The sequence below is a fragment of the Mus caroli genome, unplaced genomic scaffold, assembly GCF_978045245.1.
Source record: "Mus caroli unplaced genomic scaffold, Mus_caroli_1 scaffold_2, whole genome shotgun sequence".
Classification (NCBI taxonomy): Eukaryota; Metazoa; Chordata; class Mammalia; order Rodentia; family Muridae; genus Mus; species Mus caroli.
Window position 1 is genome coordinate 166,784,206 of NW_028227257.1, and position 25,056 is coordinate 166,809,261.

Below are 25,056 nucleotides of genomic sequence, written 5' to 3' on the forward strand. Positions count from 1 at the left end.
AGACATTTTGCTTGCCATCCTGCACTATTAACAAGTAGAAAACTGGGACATCTCTGCATTCACTGCTGTCACCCAAAAGAAAACACATGACAGACTTCACAGAACTTATAAGACACAAGTTTGCAGCCCCCTTTCTCATAGGAACTGATACTAAATGTGTATGATGTACTATTCACACATATATAGTGGCATATTTTCTCAATATCTGTCTCCAAAATCACATAAGTGTATGTGTGCATGTGACAGGTCAAGTAAGACTGGCTTCTGTTTCCTGTAAAAGAATGATGCTACACACATTCTGCTAGCACATTCTCCAAAGCTGAGGATGAGGACTGAATATGTAAGTTCTGATCTTCCTGTTTCTTGTACACTGTCCAGAGTGAAACATAAAAAATCACAAGACTTATAGTAAAGCAGCAGAGTTGGATGAAAGAGAAAGACTAAATAGCCACATATCAGACATATGATCTTGGCTCTCATCTTGAAAAGAAGCCCAAAGAAGTTCTAAGCTTGCCAACAGCTGACACTGAAAAGAGCCCAAAATACAAAAAGAAAAAACCTCTGGTAGACCAGATTATTAAAAAACATGACACATTATGCATGGCCATTCAAATATGTCTATATAGGATTTTAAATTTATTTTTGAAAGACTATGCATACATGTCTGTGTGTGTGTCAGTGTGTGTGCATGTACTTACAGGTACCCTAGAAGGGCAAAGGCATTAGATCCCCTGAAGTTACAGGTAGCTGTTAACCATTCAATGTGGGCATGGGAAACAAACTTGGGTCCTCTGGAAGAATAGCATATGTTCTTACCCACAGATGCAACTCTCCAGTCTCCAAGTTTATGCAATTTTTAGTTTCAATGACTTTTTAGTTCTACTAATGGAGAACTGAATTAAAAAGATGGGTATCAAAATTCTTAGCCAGACAGTGGTGACGCACACCTTTAAAATCCCAGCACTTGGGAGGCAGAGGCAGGCGTATTTCTGAGTTAGAGGTCAGCCTGGTCTACAGAGTGAGTTCCAGGACAGTGAAGGCTACACAAAGAAGCCCTGTCTTGGAAAAAAAAAAAAAAAAAAAAAAAAGATGGGTATCAAGATCTACCTGTACAAAACTGAAATAAGACAACTTGGTAGCAATGAGAAAGGACCATTTTAAAGGTCCACAATTTCAGACTTGCTAGTAAAGGCTCTTCTTCTAATATGCATGTCCATGCCATATATTCTAAGAAGATGAATATAGTATATATTGTGCTTAAGATTCAGTACCATGTGCAAAACAGCTACGACAAAGATTGTTCCTTAAATTTTTGTCAACTAAAGAGGAACAACAGACCTTGTGGCATTTAACTAATTTTGAATCTTTCTACCTATTTTACAGAAAGAAAAAGTGAGAGATCCTGGCAGAAAAGCACAGATTAGCAATTTATATATAAAAGTTCTTTTAAGATCCTGAACCTTTCAGTCACTAACAGAAGTCTTTCCACACTTAACATATTGTTCTGCTTTAAGAAACAGAGTATTTTGACTTTCCCGTTTCTCAAATGATTCTTAACATGAAGATTTATCACAGCAAACTATCTACAGACTCTAGAGATAGGACACAGCATTATTAAAGGGCCCTGGCAATGTTATCTCCTACTTATATTACAGCTGCCAGTACTATTGTCTTTCTCTACGATCACATTTGTTTTGTTTTCAATTTAGCAAGGTTTGAAATCAAACACAAAAGTCTTTATGTGGTTGATTATATAAGATTTTACCTAGTTTCTGCAAATCTGACAGAGTGTGGCCATAAAGTGGTTTACGGGCTGTACTGAAAAGTCTAAGACTGGACAGCAGAAACGGCTTCACACTCAGGAAACAGGGTCTGTAACGCTGCACTGCATGTGCCACGCTTTCTCGGGGATGAGAAAAGAATTCACAGTACAAGACTGCTTCATGTATTTGTGCCTTTTATGGCACCTATTCAGAAGGAGAGAGAACAAATTCTGGCAGACGTAGATTATTTCTAGTAAGGATCTTTATTTGATTTATTTGATTTTTAGAAACAAAGTGTGATTGCGTAGCTCTGAGTAGCCATCACTTGTCTGTGTAGCACCACTCCTTCCCATCCTGGAACTGCAGGAGTGTTGGGATTACAAGCACACATCGTAATGTGCACCTTGGAATTTCATTGTTAAAAAAACCTAGAGGCAAAACACTTAAGTCATTTGCCTATAAAGTTGAGCTTACTCAACTTTCATCAAGATTATGGATGATCTATCATCTACCAACAGACTGAAAAGTACTTACTCATTTCTGGTTCAGCAGTAAGATCTGCAGTTACAAAATTAGAAGGAAAAAGCCCCACGCCTTGATGGGTTTCACCTTTCCACCAGTTGGGATCACTGTGACAAACAGGAAAAGAGTGTTTCATCAGTAAGAAGGACTTATTCTGTATTTCTAGCATTTATCCTGCACTATCACCACAATCCAGTAAAGGAGAGAGCAGTCTCTTCTCGCAGACAGCGAGTGAGGAGCTCCTGTGACACCCACCATCAGTTAGCGAGGTTCTAACGCAAACAGGAAGTGAGCCTCACCAACAGAAGCTTTTATAGCTGCAGTTCTTTCCCTCAGAAGGTCAGTAAATCCTCGGAGAAGCAATAAAAAGCTAGGAACAGTGTAACGATTATAATCTGCCATGCTTTCCTGGTTCTATTATGGTCTGCGTGGATTCCTAAAAGTACAGCAGAGTTTCAAATGTGGATTTTAGTTGTCTGTCTTTTGTTGCTCTTCTCATAAATAAGAACCTAAAAAATGTTCCAGGTTGTCAAATCACACGTGTAATGTTTATATGTAAACCTTCATATGCCAATCTCTACTGAGCTCCTGACTGTAGGCAGTTTCCCTCCCATGGGTTTTATTTTCTCAGAATCAAATACTCTGTTTTAGCCTTTAATGCCATGGGCGTTATACACTTTTCTCCTTTCCAGCTTTGACACTGGTTATCAGAGTAAGTCAAGCAGAGTATTATTTATTTTAAATGAGAAATGTTTAATATTGTTTATCTCCTTCAGAATGTTATAAGTAGTGCAGATCTGATGCATTTATATTTCAAAAGTAAACAAAGCTTGCATCATTCTCAACTTCAAAACCACAAAAAACAGAACAAACAAAAACTATGGACTCTTTTCCCCAAAAGAGGCCCTTAGACTGACTGCCTTGAGTGTCAGGAGTCACTTGGGCTTCTATGTAAGAGATCTTTGATGCTACCCATAGCACATAACTTGAAACAAAACTGTCCCCAGTGCCCTCTGTAGAAAAAGCCAGCAAGTATTTAATAAACACTTTTCCAAAGAATGAATGACCACATTGCAACGCTAGCTAAAGAGCTCAAGTTTTACATCGGTTTGTATGCTTTATGAAAATATTAATGGTCTGAATGCCTATCTTCCTAAAATCCACGTGCTGAAATCTTGTCAGTGTCAGAAGGGGGAATTTGGAAGTTGACTAACCCATGAAGGCAGAACTTTCTTCAATGGAACTGGTGACCTTATAAAACAGAGTCCTGATCTCTTCTTTGCTCCTGCTGCTACATGAGAAAGCATGGTAAGAACACAGCTGTGTCTCAACCAGAGAGAGTCCTCACCATTTTCCAAATCTGCCAGAGGTTGGAGTTTTCAATCTCAGAATGTGGCAAAGTAAATTTGGACTACAGCAATAAACTTTAAAGTCTTTTATAAAAATAACCTTTATCAATCCAAATTCATTTTTAAAAAGCAGTTACAAATTCTAATGCTTTATGATTCACTTCACATAAAAAATCATATGGGTAAACTCTAAAAATACTGATATTGCGTAGTTCTCCCATGATACCATAAGCAAAAAATTATTATGTTTTATATGGATATATGGTTCTGTATAGATACTATCAAGAGATCATGAACTTCTTCAAATAAATCCACCATATCTTCTAAAACTTTAACCTTTTAAAAAATTTAACAATTTAAATTATTGGATGGAGCAAAACAAAACAAAACAGGTTTCTAAAACAAATAAAAATTATTTAAGTAACATAAATTAGGGGGATATTATACTACAAAATGAGTCTGTATAGTTTGAGGCAGCAAGTTAACCATTATCTAAAACATCTTGTCAATATTTTGACTATGTTTGGGAATTACATTCAGTAAGATATTAAAGCAAGGTTATTAGGGATATATTTTTACAAGTGTTCAATGTGTAACTAACTATTACCTGTCATCAAGGACTGTAATGATTTCTCCAGCTTTAAAAGTCAGCTCATTATCCTCAGCGGCTTCAAAGTCATACACGGCGCGGACTTTCCTGCCTTCGTGTTGGTGGTCAGTGAGGAGGTTAGATGTGCTGGGGTACAGTGTGGACACGGGGGCTGACTGCTGCCTTTGCTCCTTCAGGGACAACTCAATAGCTGCAAACAGTGAGATTTTAAAGACCACGAGTGTTAATAGAGCCAATAATACGCTGGAAGTATTATTTTCCAATAGTATAACAGGACACGAGGGCATACCCTCATATAATAACTAACCATTAGCAGTTATATACATTCACTCATTACTGAAAAATAAAAAGAACTTTTTAAAAGTGTACATCATTTTAACTGAAAAGGTACAATTAAAGTTGTTCTAGGTGACAGAAAGACTCCATTAAAAATGAAGCAGCCCTGCTTTATCTGAAGACAATTCTTTTTTCTGTACACGCTAAGAACTATTATTCAGTCAGAGACCTGTCTTCTTCCCTCCCTTCCAGAGTTCACAGACTCACTCACCTTTTGCTAAATCTTCTTCTTCCTTTTTGGTGGCCACAGTCCCAGGGTCCTTGGCTACGAGAGCCGGGCTTGCTTTTGCTTGTTCTGCAGCCTAACACACAGAGAAAAGGTGTGGAGGTCATTCTCAACAGGCCTTACCTGCATCTCTAACCTAAAGTCTCACAAGAACCCTCATTCCTCTGCTACTGAGTGCTCAAGAAGAAGAGGCACCCAATCTGGAAGGCTTTCCACTACAAAGGAGCATCAGAAATAAAAATAAATAAAAAGCCACTGAATAGGTGGACAGAATACCTGCACTTCTCCAGATTAATACACAGACAATAAACTAAGAATATCATGCAAGACAGATAAAAAACCAAAAATAGTTATTTTATAATTTTAGAAAAATTCCAGAACCAAAAGAGGAAATCTGAGAATTAGTTTAAAAACAGCTTTGGAAAGTTTAATACAAATTGTTGTATTTTACTGTTTCCTTTCAGATCAAAAGGCAGAAAGTAATATATATGTGCTAATATTTATAAATAACAATATAGTATTAAAACCATATTTTATAAACAAAAATGCAACTACTTTTGGCAGTGTGTTAATGCTTAAGATTAATTATATTGTAAACAAAACAATGTGCAGATACAAACATGGGCTAATCCCCATGTCTGGAATTCGAAGCTTCTAAAGCTCCTAGCCTTCGGAGCCTCTTGGAATTTGCATACTATCAATGCAGATCAGAATGCAGCCTATTTTGCCAATCTCCTTTTCTGTCTCCAGACCAGAAGCTGACGGTGATTGTGAGCAGGCAAGGCCGGCATTTGTTGTAGTTACAGTGTTCCCCTTGGTTCATTATGTCCATAACTTTATGGTTGTTCCCTGCTGTGTCTAAACAGCCAGTCAGTAAGTAGCTGACAAATTAAATTACGTTCTCCATGAAACATGCCTAAGCCCTTAGTTCAGCACCCTTGTTAACCTCTGGTACTTAAGGATTTGTAACAAGGTAGCATAAGATGGGTAACTAAAATTGTAAGTTAAGGATCAGGAAAACATGGATTCAAATTCCACTTCTCACATACTAGCCATTGGCTATCAGGTGTCCCTAACCATGTCCCAAGTTCATGCCTCAACTTTCCAGTAAAGCCAGAATACATAAGAACACCTACTTTTTGGAGCCGGGCGTGGTGGCACACGCCTTTAATCCCAGCACTCGGGAGGCAGAGGCAGGCGGATTTCTGAGTTCGAGGCCAGCCTGGTCTACAAAGTGAGCTCCAGGACAGCCAGGGCTATACAGAGAAACCCTGTCTCGAAAAACCAAAAAAAAAAAAAAAAAAAAACCCTACTTTACATATCTTAACATAGTTAAAAGCCTCGGTTAGCATTACAGCTTCTAAAACCAGATGAGGAGGATCACTCCTGGTTCAAAGCAGAAGTATAACATTTATATTCATAATGTATATAAAGGTAATTCATATGACAACTACAATACAAGGCATGTTGAGGCGTGGATTAAATGAAATAGCAAATGATATAACACTGATTTGATTACAAATCAATAAAAAAAATTCCAATCAATTTAAAAAGTGAAACTAACAGAGTAAGCACTGGGGCTACATAGGAAAAAAGGAGAAATGAAATGAAATGTGAAATTATAAGAATCACATATGTACTACTCAGGACAATGGCTGACAGAGACCATAAATTTCAGCTTCTATTGTAACTGGTTTTTTTGTATTGAACTGTTTTTCCCACCAGACTATATGTTCCTTAAGGGAATGTGTCTATTATAAGCAATGAATAAAATGTATGTTGAGTGTAGTGCATGGCAAACAGTCAACTGTCACCAAAATACAGTTGTGATTTGTCACTTACTGCATTATCCATTATCAGATACCCAGCAAGTTTTTCTTTAGTTCCATATTTTCATTTAAACACAATTTTAAAATCTTTTAATTTTGACCCATTAGATCTTAGATTCTGATATGACTACTATACATGTCTGCAAGTTATAAATAAACTTGGTCAGAGACAGCCTTTATTATTTATATGATTTTTTTCATTACTTGTTAAACATAACACACAGGTAAGTTGATACTTTACATTCTTTGAAGAAACTCTACCAGCTGAGAGGCAAGTTCAGAAAGAAGTCAAAAGCACGGTGTTCCTAAGATCTGCGCTCTTCAGTTCGTATCATTGAGAGCCATTAGCTAACCAAGAGCCATTAGCTAACCAAGGTCAGCAGTGCTAGTCCTTTACCACTGCATCAAGTGCTAACACAACTGCAGCGTGAGTCAGTGGGAAGTATGACTTCCACAACAGGCTTACATAATCTTCTTCTGTCTTTGAATAAAAACATGTATTTAGAAAAATCTTTATATCTTCAAAAGCTGTTGCTAAGTGTGCTGCAATAAAATCTAGTCTGATGAAACTATAGCAAGGACCTCAGCAGCTAAGCTAAGGAGACGCTGCAGTTGGATGTATAGTATTTGTTCTTCATTAAACAATCTTTACAGCTACTAATGACAAGCTTTGCATAGATAATAAAACAGTCACAGCCTTTCATATTCTACTTTCTATGCAATTAGCTGAAAGAATAATAATTAAAGTAAGAATGGTTCTTGCATGTACCTATAGGAAAACCTTACTTCAGTCTAGATTTTCTACATTTGAAATAACTTGAGCAAGAGAATAATGTAATTTCTATACCAACCAACAATAAATGCTTTGTCATGGTCCATTTTATTTCCTGCCCCATGAAGTCTGATCTAAACACAAGCGTATCTAGTGAATGTTCTCAGAAAGCAGGCAAGAGCAGGTGGTATAAAGACACTGGACTGAATTGTCCTGTCTGTGGTGTCCCTCCTCCAGTGACTCTTAGAATCAGTTCCTTCACATGTAAAACGAAGGGCTGACATTGGGGAACCTCTGAAGTTGCTCCCATGACTATCTAAGATTCTAGACTAATGACAAAGGCTCCATGTCCAACACATCACTATGTTTCCTTCTCTTACAGGGGCAATTCCATCTGTGGTGTGAGAACTGTTTACACTTGCACTAGGCTATGCTCCAGAGCAGTGCTTCTCAACTTCTGTGCAAAACGGAAACATCTGGGGATCTTGTTAATGGAGACAATGAGTCCACAGGAGTGGAGTGGCACCTCAGAGGCTACAGTCCTGATAATCCCTCCAGTGATCCTGATGATAATGGTCAATGAATCACATTCTCAGTAACAAGTTCTAGAACAGGTGTAGAAAATGCAATTCTAAGGCTGCTCTGCATTTCCCTCCAATGCATCTACTCTTTGATAAACATTGTTTCTGGTACCAATTTATAGTACCTTAGATTGTTCTACACAAAATCAATCTTAGTTTTAAATTTTCAAAATTACTAATAAAATCTAGGTATTAATTATGAATTAATAAAGATGTATCACCATAGACTTAGTTTAAAATCCAATTTTTTAAAGCAAAAACCTAATAATCCACTGGCTTCCATGTGTCTTAGATAGCTTTCTAGGTGTTTACATCTCAAGAACACTCTGACTGGCCTGGGAAGAAAATCTAGACAAATGTATACAATTTAATATGACTGCTTAAAGTGGTCAACAGTTAGAAGGTATGCTCTTCACAGAAGAAGGGCTGGTTCCTTCATAGCCTCACATAACTAGAACATGTCCAATCCACTCAGCAGGCAATGAGAACATACTAAAGTACTATGCCCTTTAGTCAGCCTACATTGGTTAAATATCCTAAGGATGGTTACCCAGAATAGAAAACACTGCAAAAGATGCCCCTTGATTTTTCCTATATGACACAAATCAGAAATCCACTACAAAACAGACACGGTGGAGTGTGCAAGAAGAAAGCTACCCCTGCAGCAGTCAGTCTTTCACAGGGAAGGCAGAAGACTAAGGCTCTACTTAGCTCTTCTTAACAGACAGTTGCTCCCATGAAGCAACTTCTTCTTAACAGCTTCTTTTTCTACTGGCCACTCATATGTCTTCATTTTAAATAAAGGTATTCATAAATTTCTCAATAAAAAGACACACTAATTTTAAGCTATCATTCTTTGTAGATAAAGTTAATAGCATTAAAAGCATTTAACCAGACTGTGCATTATTACCTGAGCCAATGCAATTTTGTTATAGTCAAACTGAATAAAGAATTTAAACTATAACACATTAAAGCAGGGCTGGAGAGATGGATCAGCAGTTAAGAGCACTGACTGTTCTTCCAGAGGTCATGAGTTCAACTTCCAACAACCACATGGTGGCTCACAACCATCTGTTATGGGATCTGATACCCTCTTCTGGTGTGTCTGCAGACATCCACGGTGTACTGATGTACATAAAATAAAACCATTAAAGCAATTGCTTTCTGAAGGGAAGGTGGTGGGAAAGGCACACTAGTATTCTACTACAGCTTGTTTTGTGTGTGTGTGGGAGGGGGGTCACCTCTAAATAAAATGTTATCCGCAAACCACGCTATAGCACTAAAAGCTAACTATAAATTAAAAAAAAAAGAGAGAGAGAAAAATTTAAACAGACATAGCTACATTAGAAGAAAAATTAAACTGTAACATACATAACTTCACAAAATACCTGAGAGCCAATAGCTGGGAATGTTACACCTTGTTCCTTAAGGTTCTTGATCATTGCCGATATCAGACTAAGCTGTGGATCATTCTTAAATTCATCTGTCCATTCAACCATAAGAGCCTTTAATTTTTCACATACTTTAGGATGACCCTAAGGAACAAGAAAGAAAAAATGATAAAGCACCAGTTTTATGGTACAGTTAATTTTCTACTACAATAGACTATATATGTGGAAAAAAACAACCAAATTTCCATTGCTATTTGTATTCCATTGCCATTATATTTTTTAAAAGCTGCAAGGTGAATATAAACCACTAACAACTGCTAACATAAGCTGATATTCCTGAAACTTAGTGCTTCTTAGTTTAGAATCACAACCAGCCCAGTCTTGGCTTGGGGGCAGTTCCCAGTAAGAACTTCTTTGCCACAATATTAGGGGCAACCCCTTCTAAAGGTCTGGCCCGTCATAATAGTAATACAGTAGGATAGCCAGTCATGTAGTATCCCTGATTACATAAGATGAAGACTTAATAGGACGTTAAATTCTAGCAGTTTCCTATGAAGGATTCTACATTAGGGAAATGTCTTCATGGGTACAAAAATGGTACCAAAAAGAGGACCTAGAAGTACACTGGTATTTCTTTACATTAAATAATAGAGAGCTACTTGAAGCAATTCCATTAAAATCAGGAACAAGACAAGGCTGCCCATTCTCCCGATATCCATTCAATATAGTACCTGAAGATTTAGCTAGAGCAAGTAAGACAACAAAATGAGATTAAGGGGATACAAATTAGCAAAGAAAAAGTCAAGGTATCATTATTTGCAAATGATAGGATAATATACATACGTAAACAACCCCCAAAATTCTACCAGAGAACTTCTACAGCTGATAACTTCAGCAAAGTTGCTGGATATAAAATTAGCCTTCCTTTATGCAAATGATAAACAGGCTGAGGAAAAAAAAAATCAGGGAAATAACTCCCTTCACAATAGCCACAAATACTATAAAATATCTTGGGGTAACCAGGAATGTATCTTTTCTTATCAAATGAAAACACAGAAAAATCCTAAACCTATATTACTGTGTGGCCTGCAGAAGAACCCCCCATAAAGAAGTTCATGTGGATCTGTAGTCTTTTCAAGGAAACACAGTTCTTACAGTCTAGGAAACACACACACGTACACAAATGTTCTTTGGAATTTGAAATGGGAAGAACTTAGCAATAAAAAACACAAAGAAAGACGACTTCTTGACTTCTGGACATAATGTTCCTTACCTTATTTAATACATTGCTTACTTCACTAGCAAAGTCTCTTGAACATACTTCTAAGTGAAAAATTTTGCCACAGTTTGATACACATGCTCCCAGAAGCTGCAAGGATAGAGTGAGGAATTAAAAAGGTTCAAGGCTGAAAGCTAAACAAGTAGTGCTGCTTACTTAAAAGGAAGCTACTTACAGTTAAAGCTTGCATAGCAACATGGGGGTCTTTATGGTTCACTCTTCTCATAACGGAACGAAGACAATCTTTAGGTCTAAAAAATGAGAAATTTAACAATAATACATCTAGGTCCCTCCAATTAGTGTATAAAAGAGAAGATATTATACAAGGGGTTGATTATTAATGACATCTGCAAACAATATGCTAGGTCCTTTAAGCTTTCCAAAGGTAACACATTTTCTTGCTTAGCAGACATAGATGAAGCATTTCTAGTTAATTCTGCATTAAGAACTGTGGGTAAATGGAAGGAAGGCTAAGACATTTCAAGTCTGACAAAATAAATGAAGCAAGATTTATATTCCTACTATAAACTATTACACAATTAGAAAATACATATTGAATATGTATTGAGCAATGTTACCCCATATTTTGGGTAGTGACAGGTGCTTTTCCTCTGGTCCTGGCCCACACAGAGCCTGCTCAACTTGCTCCTCACAACTGCGAGCAAGCGAAAGGTGGTGATCAAAAACAGACAGGTCCAAGGAGATGCAACAGGAATTGGTGAAGTAATACAATCAGGCAAGGAGAATAATCACGGGGTGGGAAAGGATGCTCCAGCCTAAGTCTTGTTTACAGTAATGCAGGAGTGACCCTGGTCTTCCTAATGAGGAGTAAGTGGAGACAGGGGTGAGAAAGCCACCAAGAGAAGGAAGCACTGTGTCATGGAAAGGAACCTCAGGAGCTATGACATAAGAAACACATACGGCAGCTTTTTGTACCAGGGCTAAATGGCCAATTTTCTGCTCCAAGCTGCTGAAAATGACTGTGTCACAAACTCAGTGACCAACCCAAAGAGAATTTTAGGCTAACTACCAGATAACAGAAACAGAAAGCTTCACGCATCCAAACCAACATTTAGTTCTTGGAATTTTTATTATGGGCAGCAGTTCTGGTTATGGGCAGCAGTGAAGGAAACAGCTGGACTTCGTTTTCCGTTCCTGAGGTGCTAGAGACTGATCAGAGGACTTTCATGACAGAGAGAAGCACTCTATCACTGAGATAATTCCCAGTCTACATTTGTATTTATTTTCTATTCTATATTTCTCGCTTCATTTTTCTCTCAATCCATTATTTTTAAACTACTATAAATGAAAAAAAAAAAAAATAAGCGGATGTGCACGTAGGTCAACGACAGAGTGCCCCGCATGGCCTGAATTTGATCCCATCCTTGCAAATTAATTAATTAATATTGAGGTGTTTGTGCACATTTGGCTAGACAGTAATGAATAATAATTCACAAAAAGGAAACAAGTCAGATAAGCCACAAGTTTGTGTCAACTTCCTGCCTCCAGATGCTTTCCATACTTTAGTGCACACTAAATTCCAGAATTTGAGAGATGGTCCAGGCCAAAGTGCACCTGCCACATGTGCACAATGACCCAGCCAGCATAGCAAATGTGCCGAAGTCTAAGGACCTGTCTTGAAAACAAGGTAGAAAGTGACTAGAAAAGATACCTGACACCAACTTCTGGCCTCCACATGCACGCCCACACGTATACATCATATACATGTGAACACACATGTACAAAACACACACAAATTATAAAAAGTTAGACAACTAATTTAAATAAACTAGATTTCTCAATCTGCTACAATGTGAGATGCTTCACTTTCCCCTACTCTGACAGACTGAAACCTATGAAATTATGAACTTATGAAATTAGAAGTGGGACTGTTGATAATGAGTTTTTCTGATATGATTTAGAACTCATTACAGATCTGTGGGGGAAACTTGAAAAAGCTTGAAGATATATAAGTTAAGAGTTCTGCAATGCTGTAAGCAGAGCTCAATGGGAAGCTCAGATGTGTGCTTAGAATGCTAACAGAATATAGACAGTATAGGCTCTTCTCAAGATGCTTCAAACAAGAACTAAGGACTCCACAGGCTATGGAGTCAGAGGTCATTTGTGTTACATTCTGGCAAAGAACTTGCTATATTTAGTCTTATCCTGAGGCTTTATGGAAGGTTGAACTTCAAAGGTGTGGAGTAATCTGCTTGAGGATATTTCAAGCCAGGCCACCATTTATTTAGGCTGTAGCATGATTAGTGATGCTTTTAGCCAAATTTACATAGAGTCACAATGGAAAACACAACAGAAAGGCCTGGAAAGTTTGCAGTTTGCTCAGAAAGAAATTGTGGGCAAAGTTGAGGCCAGAAAACTGTGGTTACTGGAGAGATCGATTAAAAAATTAGACCCATACTCTACATCAGAACAGTAGGAAAAATGCTTAAAAGACTCCGAAGGAGTCACACCATACCCTGCATTTGACTCTATTTTAAGAAAAGAGTTCTAGGGCATCCTGCTCACTGAAGGCAGCCCAGGAAACCTCACCATACATAAAAACACTCTATGCCTATGGTCCAAGGGGATCCAATCATGCCTCAAGCTGGCAAAATTCCTTAGCATTGTTCACATTGGTGATGGTTTTGCAAAGAAACTAAATCTGAGAATTATATGGTCATGAAGGCTTCCCTCCAGATTTGAAAGTAATGCTTGGGAAGCCAGGGAAAGGGTCAAGATCCCTGAAGACTGTAATTTGTGCACCTGTGACAATGGGACCTGAATAACAGCAATGCAGATCCTAGGAAGTCAGTGATGCCAAGAATGTGGGATGAATGTCAAGGTGAGCTACAAGCAGTAAGTGGAGTCAACCCAAGAAAGAGGCCATGGAGGCAGTAAAGCAAAGGCCATGAGGTAAGGCTTACCATGAATGGGAGAAAATATTTCCTAGGTATACATCTGACACACGGTTAATAAACAGAATATATAAGAAATTTTTTAAAAAACCTAAACATTAAGAAAAGCTGATTAAAAATGGGGTATGGAACTAAATAAAGAGTTCTCAAGAGAAAAAACACATATGACTACTAAACACTTAATAGTTTTAAAAATAGTCTTAGCAATGAAGGAAATGTAGATTTCAACTACCTTAAAATTCCATTTCACCCTAGTCAGAACGGCCACCAAGAATAATGGCAACAAATGTTTATGCAGCATAGAACATCCTCTCACACTATTGGTAAAAATCTAAAATAGTGCAGCCACTTCAAAAAACAACTGGAGGGTCCTCATTAAATAAGAAATAACATTTCCATGATTCATCTATATCACTCCTAGGCATATAACCAAAGAAATCTATGCCCTATTACAGAGAAACTTATACATACACATTCACCACTACCCTCTCTCTTGTCAAGCAAGGCATTGGAGTTAGCCTAGACACCCATCAATTAGTGAATAGGAAAGTGCAGTACATACACACAATGAGTTCTATTCAGCTGTAAAGAAAAAGTAAATTTTGATTTTTCCAGGAATATGGATGAAACTGGCATTTGTAGGAGGAGGGTACTGAATAAGGTAATCCATGCCCAGAAAGGCAGATGTCACATGTTCTTTTTCCTAAAGGATCCTAGCTTCAATTACATGGGTTTTGTGTTTATTTTAAGAGTACTTATGGAAGCCATGAAACTAGAAAGAGGTCAGGGTTGGTGGACAGAAAGGACCTTAGGGAGAAGGATTGTAAAACACAGGTAAAAATGAAAGATCAGAGGGGAATTAATTGAGACAGAAAAAGCTAAAGACAGAGGGAGAGGATGGAGAAAACAGGGACCGGAACAAATAAAAACATCCAGGGGTATGAAAAGGCCCATATAAAAACTACAATCTTCTAACCCAATTAAAAAATAATTGCTGGAAGGGGGATACCTTGCATAGCAAGATTCTGAACAGAACTCCTAGTGCTAGTGTGGGAACTCTCCATCAGAGCAGCTGGTCAGTGAGGACCCAGAGGCACAAAGCAATATAATCTCCTGTCTTCCACCTGGTTGCCCACCAGAGCAGGACTTACTGTTTAAGACATTATACATCTTGGTTGCAATATACAGAGCAGTGAAGCTGGGCTGGAAACCTTGCCTGCTTGCTAGCTTTCAAGCTGTAGGAGGGCACTATCCAGGCTTCTGGGTAAAGAAGAAAACTATCAACAATCTTACTCAGCAGTTAACTCCATATACTACAACACTAAGTTGTCAAGCAAAATGTGCTCACATGTCCAAGAGCAGCACAAGTGTTATGTGGGGTGGACTGGATCTGAGGCCCACTCCACAGAAGAGAAAACTAATGAGGGAAATTACCACTGATGTTAATTTAAGCTGAATAGACATAATGTTAAAATGCCTTCTAAATATCTGAATTATATCCTTCAACAAAGGTTACTCTCAACCCTAATGAGAGAAGCCTATCTTTCCAGTAAACAGCAGTGAATGCAGAGACTCAAGACGCTGAGGGTAAATAACAGAGGAGGGCTCAGCCCTTAACAAATCATTTCTCATCTTTTAGACACAAATAAAATCACGAACTCATAGCAGACACAGTTACTTGCATTGGGCTGCATGAAAAAGCCTTCTCAATACTCCACTGTGAATGGAGGCTAGAATCACGGGACTATGCCCCTTACTTCTCAACCGTAAGCTATTGGTCAGACTCTAGGAAAGTCAGTGTCTTCAGTTGGGTACCCAACTGAAGCCATCAGGCTCTATGGACAGTTCGGATCTCACGTCCATAGAGACAATCCTATTCAAACCCTGTTCAAACAAAATAAGATAACAAAGTGGTATGTGGGGATGTGGAGGCAAGAACCATCAGAATACATTATATACATGCATGAAATTATCCAAGAAAAATTTTAATGAGTAAAAAATGGGGCAAAGACTTGCCTTTAAAGTAATAAAGCTAACTGTAAAATGTATATAGGGACAGAAGAGAAGAGCACAAACAGGTAGGAAAAATAGGGAGGGTTTATAGGATACAAGTGGTATGAAGGGGGACGTGAGAAGGAAGGTTTTAATTGGGAAGAGGGGAGGAGGATCAATACAAGAGAGGGAGGATGGAGGCATAAATTTGAAAATACCTTAAGGAAACATCTTATATTTATTTGAGTGTGAGAGTGAGTGAGTGAGTGAGTGTGTGTGTGGGGGGGGGAGGTGTGTGTGTCGTAAATGAAGTTATGCCACTTGAGCAACAATGGCAACAACTCTAAGAACCATGGACCACCTAAGAAAACCCCACCACCCAGCATGAGAAACCTCCTTTTGAGTTGTTGATCAGAGAGTCCAAGAGACTCCTAAAACAAGAGAGGATGCTGTAGTTGCTCTTGGTAGATTCCCAGAGGTTGAAGATACGTCCCTATTATTGCTGATGATACTTTGGACACAGGACCTAGACAATTCAATCTGGATCTTGCCTAAAAACCTCCTTGAGGAATAGCTTTCATAGTACTAGAAGGTTCTATGTAAACCACCACGGCAGGGAAGCAATCAATAGGCCTACCCAACTGTGATGTCTATGAACCATGATCCTAAAGGTGCAAGAGTAGCACTCAGAAATGGAAACCAAAAAGCTGTCTACTTGGATTTAAGACCCACTCAATTGGATAACCATGCTTATTACTGGGAAACTAAACAACTACCTATGGTAATTAGATGATTCATCTTAGAGAACCCACTACCACTACTTTACTGGACCAGCATAACTCCTAACTGATTGCAAACCCTTATCTTACGCATATAGCTAAGTATAGCTCTCCTTCCTCATCAAAGCTTCCCTTTGCAACAAAGACAACATCAAAGAAAACTGTAACTGGTCAAAATGCAGAGACGAGCTGGTCCTAAGTTGCCTAGCCCTGACCAATGGGTACAATTTATCAACTCCAGGCTCAGGGAACATTGAGGAAGAGAAGGAGAAAAGATTGTTTGAAAAAGAAATCAGAGGACCAGGAAGTCTGCTGTGAGGCTATGTCTCTTAGAAAAGGCAGTTCCTTATACCTATATCTTAACAATATGGTTGCCTAAACAAAACCCAAACAATGAAAACACCAAAAGACATGCTATCATGGAAGGAGGAAACTTCGCATGACCCAACTCCTAGTTTAAAAATACTACAGGCAACTTAGGAATTCTGGGGTGAGGAGGGACAGAATTAGCTTTTTCCAGGGAAGAGCTCCTCAACTGGTTATCCAATAACAAGTGCTCAGCCCTGAAATCATATGCATACAAGCAACACTAAATAGAGTAAGCAGGGTGTGTGTGTGTGTGTGTGTGTGTGTGTGTGTAAAAACAATAAAGAAAAAGAGACTGACTTTGGTCTGTTTGGAAAGAAAAAAGGCAGGAATATGACAGTGATTAAAAGAAGAAATGGGAAGGTTGAAAATGATGTAATTGTATTTTAATTCAATTTAAAAATTTAAGAAAAGAAAGCAATGAGGAAGATCAGTCTTACCAAATATTAAAACACATTATAAAGCTTTATTAATTAAATCCATAAGTAATAAACAGGTTGGATAGTATCAATGAGATTAAAGACAAAATTCAAAAATATCCAAATCCAGATCAGAATGTACTATAGAGCGGTAGTATTTCAAATTAGAAGGAAGTAAAATAGAAATATTCAGTATATGGTACTGCTGTGCTATATAACAGGTAAATGACGACTATCAGCACCATTGATGCTGACAAGAAAAAAAGTTGGAGTAAGTCCTCAGGGTGCTTAATAAATACCAAACCAGACCAAAGACTTCAATGTATAAGATGAAACAATATAGTGAAACAATCAATATTGTGTGGTGACTTCTTACAAAGCTAAATACAGTCCTATTATATAAGAACACACTCAAATTCCTAGGCATTTACTCAATAAATTAATAAAGGTTCCAAGAAGTTACATTTTTGACAAAACATCAGGTAAAATGACTATAATTATCTTATGTTTCAGAAATGTTAAGATTGACTTACTAGCTAAATATATCATTAGCCAACTAAAGAATGACATGTTTTCCAGCTTCCTCAAAGACAAAAGCGGAACAACTGATTAACAAAACAGCAGCAATTAGTCCTTATCAATTATAAAATTTCAATTAATGTGGATGATCAGTTCTGTGTTAGCCAGTTTTATGTCAACTTGATACAAGCTAGGATCATTTAGGAAGAGGGAACCTCATTTGAAAATGTGTCCACCAAATTGGTCTGTGGGCAAGCCTGTGGTACATTTTCTTAATTGAAGATTGTGCCGGTTTGAATAGGATTGGCCCCTATAGACTCATGTGTTTGAATGCTTGGTGCTATTAGGTGTGGCCTTGATGGAGTAGATGTAGCTTTCCTGAACGGAGTGTGTCATTAGAGGCTGGGCTTTTGAGTTTCCTTCCGGCTGCCTGTGTAGAACTCTCAGCTCCTTCTCCTCACCATGTCATTCTGCGTGCAGCCATGTTTCCCTCCATGACAATAATGTACTAAACTGTAAAGCAACCCCAATGAAATTCCCTTGGGCTGGAGAGATGGCTCAAGGGCTAATCCCCATCTGCTCTTCTAGAGGTCCTGAGCTCACTTCCCAGTAACTCACAACTACCTGTAATGGGAACTGATGCCCTCTTATGGCATGCAAGTATACATGCAGATAGAGCACTTATATACATGGAAGGAAGGAAGGAAGGAAGGAAGGGAGGGAGGGAGGGAGGGAGGGAGGGAGGGAGGGAGGGAGGAAGGAAGGAAGGAAGGAAGGAAGGGTTGCTATAGTCATGATATCTCATCAAAATAGGAACCCTAACTAAGACAATGGTTAATGTGGAAGGGCCCAACTTACTGTTGGAAGGGCCTTCCCTGGGCAGTTGGCTCCTGATACTGTAAGAAAGCAGGCTGAGTAAGCCATAGAAAACAAGCCAGTAAGCAGCACTCCTCCATGGCATCTGCCTTAGTTCTGACTCGAATGTGATGTGGAAGTATTAAAAAAAAAAACATGTCCCTCCCAGAGATATTTTACTTCACCGTGTTTCATTGAAGAAATAGAAACCCAATTAAGACATATACCTACTGTCACATGGATTAAATGAGCAACTAATAAAGCTAACACACAAAAGAATCTACTCTGAAACTTGATTTCTAAACAAACAAAGGCTGTTCAGCTCATCATATGACCTAGTTAGCATTCTTCAATAATGACTCATACACTGGAGCTGGAGCCAAAAAAATCATGTGAGTAACGAGAATTCTGAAGTATTTTTCAAAACATTAAGTTTTAAGTTTAATATAATCAAATAGTTTGATTTATCTTTATAAAAAAAATCACATAACCTACCTAAGCAAATAGGTGGAAGTAAATAAATAGTGTTCAAGATTGATACAGTTATTTAAAGTTTTTAATTTCTATTCATTAGTATATAAACTTTGTCAAATGTTATGTTTATAGTTAAAATTGATATTAAATTTGAAAATGTTTCTAATTAGTCCAATACTAATAGACATCTTAAAAAACACACTTCTAAGAGTGACTGGCTACATTAGGGACTAAGCACAGAGTACACTTGCAGAACAGTGTACACTATGCTACAGTATATGCATGAAGAACAGACATTCCTATCTGTGTAAAGACACAATGAAAAAAATGTAGAGGAAATTGCATTTTACCTACATGAGGTGGGCATAAGAGACAGGGACAGGAGCAAAGATTTTTCAATTTTCCTTTTGTAGGCAGGTATTCTGGTATATACCTAACAATCCCAGCACTTGAGGCAGGCTGAGGGAGGAAGATGAAGAGTAGAAGGCCATTCTGTATCCCAGTTTATTATTTTCCTAAAAAGAAACTTAATGGAATAGAGAGGCAGCTCAGCAGGTAAGAGTCCCTGCTATGCAAGACACTGTGGCAACAGAATAAGACATGACCACAATGGAGCAGGACATGGGACATCCTCCTCGGGCTTCTGCATGTGAGCAGGTATACACTGCACATGAGAAACACATACTCAAGGAAAACTTTCACTGAAAAAAGAAGCTTAATAATTTTCTATTACAGACTTGATCTGGTATTCTATAAACTGTTCATATAATGTTAATCCTTTGGGTATGTATCTGGCTCACACAAAAACTCTAAAACGGTTTAACATACATAAATTTCTTTATAACAATTCAATGATAAAATATTATATTTATTTATATATTTTTAAATGGGAAAACTATCCCATAAAAGCAAAATTGGCTTAGGGCTAGGGAAGTGGATCTTATGCTTACCAATTTCTGTAATTAGAATATTACAGTACTGTAACAAAGCAGAAACACATGTATACACATAAACACAAAACACACACATACATTCACAAATTCACTCATTTATCACTGTGCAACCCAGGCAGACCCAGAACTCTCTATGTAATGTAGTCTGGCTTTGAATGCCATCATTCTTTCTGCTTCTGCCTTCTGAATACTGGGATTACTCATAGGAGCCACCAACTCTGGCTCCCAAAACAGTCTTACTCCAGCCAGGGAGAGAAACGCACACATGGTTTTTAAACCTCAATAACACTGGAACAGTATCTCTAGTAATATTTAGATTTCAAAACCATTAACAAGGGCTCTAACAAGATGTCTCATGTATATAAGCAAATAAATACTTCGAAAATAATGGTTTACAATGGTTTCAACTTGTGGGGTTGAACCTATTTGGGGGTTGTCTATCAGATATTTACAATTCATAACAGCAGCAAAATTACAGTTATGAAATAGAAATGAAAGTAATTTTTGAGTTGGGGGCCACCACAACGTAACAACCATACTAAGGGTCGCAGCACTAGGAAGGTTGAGAACAACTAGTTTAGAAGAACTAGAGACCAATACCTCTTCAGGGAGGAAAAAAGAATGAAAGGAAAGAAGGGAAAGAAAACTAGAAAATACAAATGAACAAGATCAAGTGAATAAGAGAGCCACCCCTCACCAAGATACAATGATATCCTAAGTAAATTCCTAGATTTAGTATAACCAATTCAAATTTCCAAATAGCAACTCAAATGTTAACGATACCCTTTGAAAAAGCATGTGGATTGTTTTTCTTTCTAAATGAGCATGTACCTAAACCAACTGGTACTGAATAAAACACAATACAGACAAAAGCACTCTGCTAACTAAAATGAGTAAATTTCAAATATATAAGAAAAACTGTCTAATGAATGTGGCTGGTACAATATTAACATACTGAAAAAAAACCAAAAAGCAAAAAAGTAACTTCCACATAATTACACACCACACAAAATTTCAAGTTGACTTTTAACTAGAAAAATAGGGAATTTTCTAATAGTGAAAGGCAATGTATGCTTGTGATTTTAGGCATTTGACCAAATTATTATAAAAGGTTCCTATAGGAAAACAAAAACAACAAGGAACCCATCAAAGTCAAGAAGAAGAAGAAAAAAAAAAAGGACAGACTTTCTAACCGTGATACTAGATAATGGCATACTTTTAAATACACCAAATCAATCTTGGTTGGTACTCAGTCCTCAGTGACACAAAATATGAATTTAATCAAAAATGTACAATTAACCAAGAACCAAGTACTGTTAAAAACATTACAAATTAACTAACAAATCCCAATGTCCTAACAACTGAAAAGGAGGGGGTTTTATTCCTTTGTGGAAGACTAGAAAAGTACAGAAATCCCAGTAAGCTCAATGTGTCAAAGCACCCACAAAGCCAGAATCTGACTAGCATCCCTCAGGAGTCCACGCTTCCAAGCACTAAGCTGTGTTTCTTTCCTCTACACAGTTTAAAACAACATCAACAACAACAACAACCATTTAGTCTACAACAAACTAACTAAGATGGGCGGTGATGGCACGTGCCTTTAATCCCAGCACTTGGGAGGCAGAAGCAGGTGGATCTCTGTGAGTTCAAGGTCACCCTGGTCTATACTGAGATCCAGGACTGCTAGGGCTATGCAGAGAAACTGTCTCAAAAAAACAACACAAAACAAATGTTCTACGTAGATTCGCTACACAAATTACTAAAATACACAAATAAGAACGGATTTTTGGTCGTTTTTTTTTTCCTCCTTGTATTGTGCTGGGGTTAAAAGCAGGGACTCCTATAGGTCAAGCCCACAGTCTACCACTAAGCTAAATCCTCAGCCATAGGATATTTTTGACAGTAATTTGAGGACCCAAAGAACCATTATAATATTGTCAATGAAGAGGATTTAAAGAAAAAAAAGCTTTGAGAAAACTGATGGGTAAACTGAGTCTGGCAAGAAATGTCAATGGGGTGGGAAATGAGAGAATAAAATGTTCTACATTTAAGGAATAAAGAAACCAATCAATAGGTTTTAACCCTGTGTCTTAGTCAGGGTTTCTATTCCTGCACAAACATCATGACCAAGAAGCAAGGTGGGGAGGAAAGGGTTTATTCGGCTTACACTTCCATACTGCTGTTCATCACCAAAGGAAGTCAGGACTGGAACTCAAGCAGGTCAGAAAGCAGGAGCTGATGCTGAGGCCATGGAGGGATGTTCTTTACTGGCTTGCCTCCCCTGGCTTGCTCAGCCTACTCTCTTATAGAACCCAAGACTACCAGCCCAGGGATGGTCCCACCCACAAGGGGCCTTTCCCCCTTGATCACTAATTGAGAAAATGCCTTACAGTTGGATCTCATGGAGGCATTTCCTCAACTGAAGCTCCTTTCAATGTGATAACCTCAGCTGTGTCAAGTTGACACAAAAATAGCCAGTACACCCTGTTAAAACCAACAACATTCACTGGAACCCCAGCAATTAACTGCACTGAAATCAACATCATGTAGGAAAGAAATAAACATAAGTCAAGAGTGAGGTGAACATTTTGTATGGCAAATGACTTAGACACAAAAAGAGACAGATTTAGACAAAAAGAGAAAACAGGTTAATTTACCACTGCAGACAACACACGCGTTCTACTTGCATTTCTACTGCAAGCAGAAATACCCACCCACCCTGAAGCACCTTGAAGGGAAAAGGTTTATTTGGTTTACAAGTCCAGGTCACAGTCCGTTATCAGAAAGAGGGACATCAAAGGTAAACAGAGAATGCATGCACAGTGGGTTGTCTGCTAGCTGTTCAGCTCAATTTCTCCTTAAAATGGCTCAGGACCACCCCACCCTCCATCCTCACCCTGAGTAGCCTGACTCTTCCCATGTTAAGACAGTCTCCATAGAATGCCCACAGGCAAACCAATGTAAACAATCCTCATTGAACATCTCTTTTCAGGTGAGTCTACAATGTGTCAAGGTAACAATTAAAACTAAACATTCATCACAATGAGGAATGTCCCAAATAAAGTGGGTCAAATGAAAAGTGAGAGGAATGTCTAACTGATACACAGTAGTTACTCAAATTTCAGTTAAATTAATGAGCTAGACCAGAGAACACAGTCTTAATACAAAGTTAAAAAATCAAAGTGGTAGTGAGCCCAGGAGATGTTTCCATGGGTAAAAGTATTGCCATACAAGCCTGAGGAACTGAGTTCAATCCCTGGAGCATGTAAAGGTGCATGGAGAGAACTGACTACTCAAAGTTGTCTTCTGAAGTCCATGTGTGAGTTGTGGCACGCATGTACCCATGTACACATGTGTACACACCCACAGACACACTCGACTAAAATTAAATTTTAATTTTAAAAAAATTTAAGTGATTCAACAGAGGACATATTTCAGAGAATCTTGTGGAACCAAATAAAAGCAGCAAACCAGAGGCTAAAAGCTCTGGAGTAAAGGCCCTGGCCCTGGCCATAAACTTCCTGTCTAGCCAGGCTTATGGATTATGGAAATCTTGTTACATGGACATTCTGAAAGAGACTGTGAAGACTTCATGGCAGAAATGAGTAATGCTAGGGATTACCACTGGAAGAATGAAGGACAAACCTGACAGTGCTTCTGAACGATTCCTAAATAAGACATTTGTGTGTCAAACCATGCAAATGAGGCTGCTCTTAGCTGAATGTTCTTAGACCAGAAGCTGAAGAAATCATTAATATCCACGTCAGTTAGTCCACTCTGAACTGTTTGGAAAGCCTGGGAGTCTATTTTGCTATCTTTTTATCATTATTAATTATTTGAAAGATGTGAAAAAATTCAAACAAAGCGATGAAAGTTGGTAACTTAGTTAATTAGTGACTCTGATGTGAGTGGAAAAAAAATGGATTTCAAAAAGAAAACAATGCAACAAGAGAGTAATCAAGCTCCCACTTTCTAACAGTCCTGTCACCCTCAAGGCCACGTGGTCATAGTAGTTGTTTTTCTCAGGACTGAGACAGATTTGGACTAGAAGCAGCCTAAGGACTTATTCTGGCTACAGTTCAAGAAGGGATACTGTTCTTATGGTGTGGAAAACAGTGATAGGAACTCCAGGCAGCTGATTACACTGTATCAGGAACTCAGGAAGCAGAGGGGACAGGACAGGGCCAGAGATAATCCCTCAAGGGACATTCCCAGTGATCCATTCCTCCAATAGGTTCTACAGCAGCCCCAAACAGCACCACCAATTGGCACCTAAGAGGGTTATTTCACATTCAAACCACACAAGAGGGTAATCTAAACAGGACAATTCTTCAAATCTTTCTAGTAAAAATATTCTCTTTTTAAACTAAACTAATTTACAACTGTAACATACTTTACTTTGCTAATTTTTCTTAATTATAAGGAGGATGAACAAAACTCTTGAATCTCTGAACACTCACCCTGTGCGAGATTGGCCAACCTTATCACAAATATCCAAGATGAGGCCCCAGTCCTCAGCAGTATTCAACTCACTAGTTGCTTTCTCTGTAGATTAGAAAAGAATACTGTTATAAAATGTTATCACATTCAAATCACCAAGCTGTAACATAATTAAATCTCAACATCAAACCCAAATAGTTGCCAGCACTATTTTTAATCAAATTTTGATGTCAATCTTTCAAAGGGACAGGTTAAGTTTATCCTAAATCTTCCCTATTCACACTTCAGTTGCTCTTTACTTCACTTGAAAGCCACTGATCTTTCTTCATTCAAACCTCCTATCTGCAAATAGACTACATAAAGAAATATTTTTATTTTCAGAAAATTCCTAGTCTTACTTGGCAATGAAAGGAACATGGACTAAGCACTGATACATACATGTATACCCATTCACATGCACAGTAAAAATCAGTCAAAAACTTGATATATTATTAAAGATATTAACAGAGACTGGCAGATTGAATTTAAAAAACAAGGGCAAGATAAACATAGCAAGCTTTCTTAGCAGCAAAAGTTTTCTAGCAATATAGACATACAGGGTGACCTATTTAGAATACATAAGAAAGGAATAACAAAGCCTTAAGAACAAGGCTGTTTTATACTATTACATTACAAGAAACTTCGCT

General features: G+C 38.0%; 1 protein-coding gene across 1 annotated transcript in view; it reads right to left on the reverse strand.

Annotated features, from left to right (window-relative positions):
- The window catches only part of Stam (signal transducing adaptor molecule), a 65,815-nt gene that overhangs the window by 22,315 nt on the left and 18,444 nt on the right, over positions 1–25,056 (reverse strand). The window contains exons 2-8 of the mRNA XM_021185179.3: positions 24,391–24,475; positions 10,834–10,909; positions 10,653–10,748; positions 9,377–9,523; positions 4,792–4,882; positions 4,242–4,434; positions 2,298–2,392 (exon numbers count right to left, since the gene is read on the reverse strand). Coding sequence (XP_021040838.1) covers positions 2,298–2,392; positions 4,242–4,434; positions 4,792–4,882; positions 9,377–9,523; positions 10,653–10,748; positions 10,834–10,909; positions 24,391–24,475 — 783 coding nt within the window. The remainder of the gene's footprint in view (positions 1–2,297; positions 2,393–4,241; positions 4,435–4,791; positions 4,883–9,376; positions 9,524–10,652; positions 10,749–10,833; positions 10,910–24,390; positions 24,476–25,056) is intronic.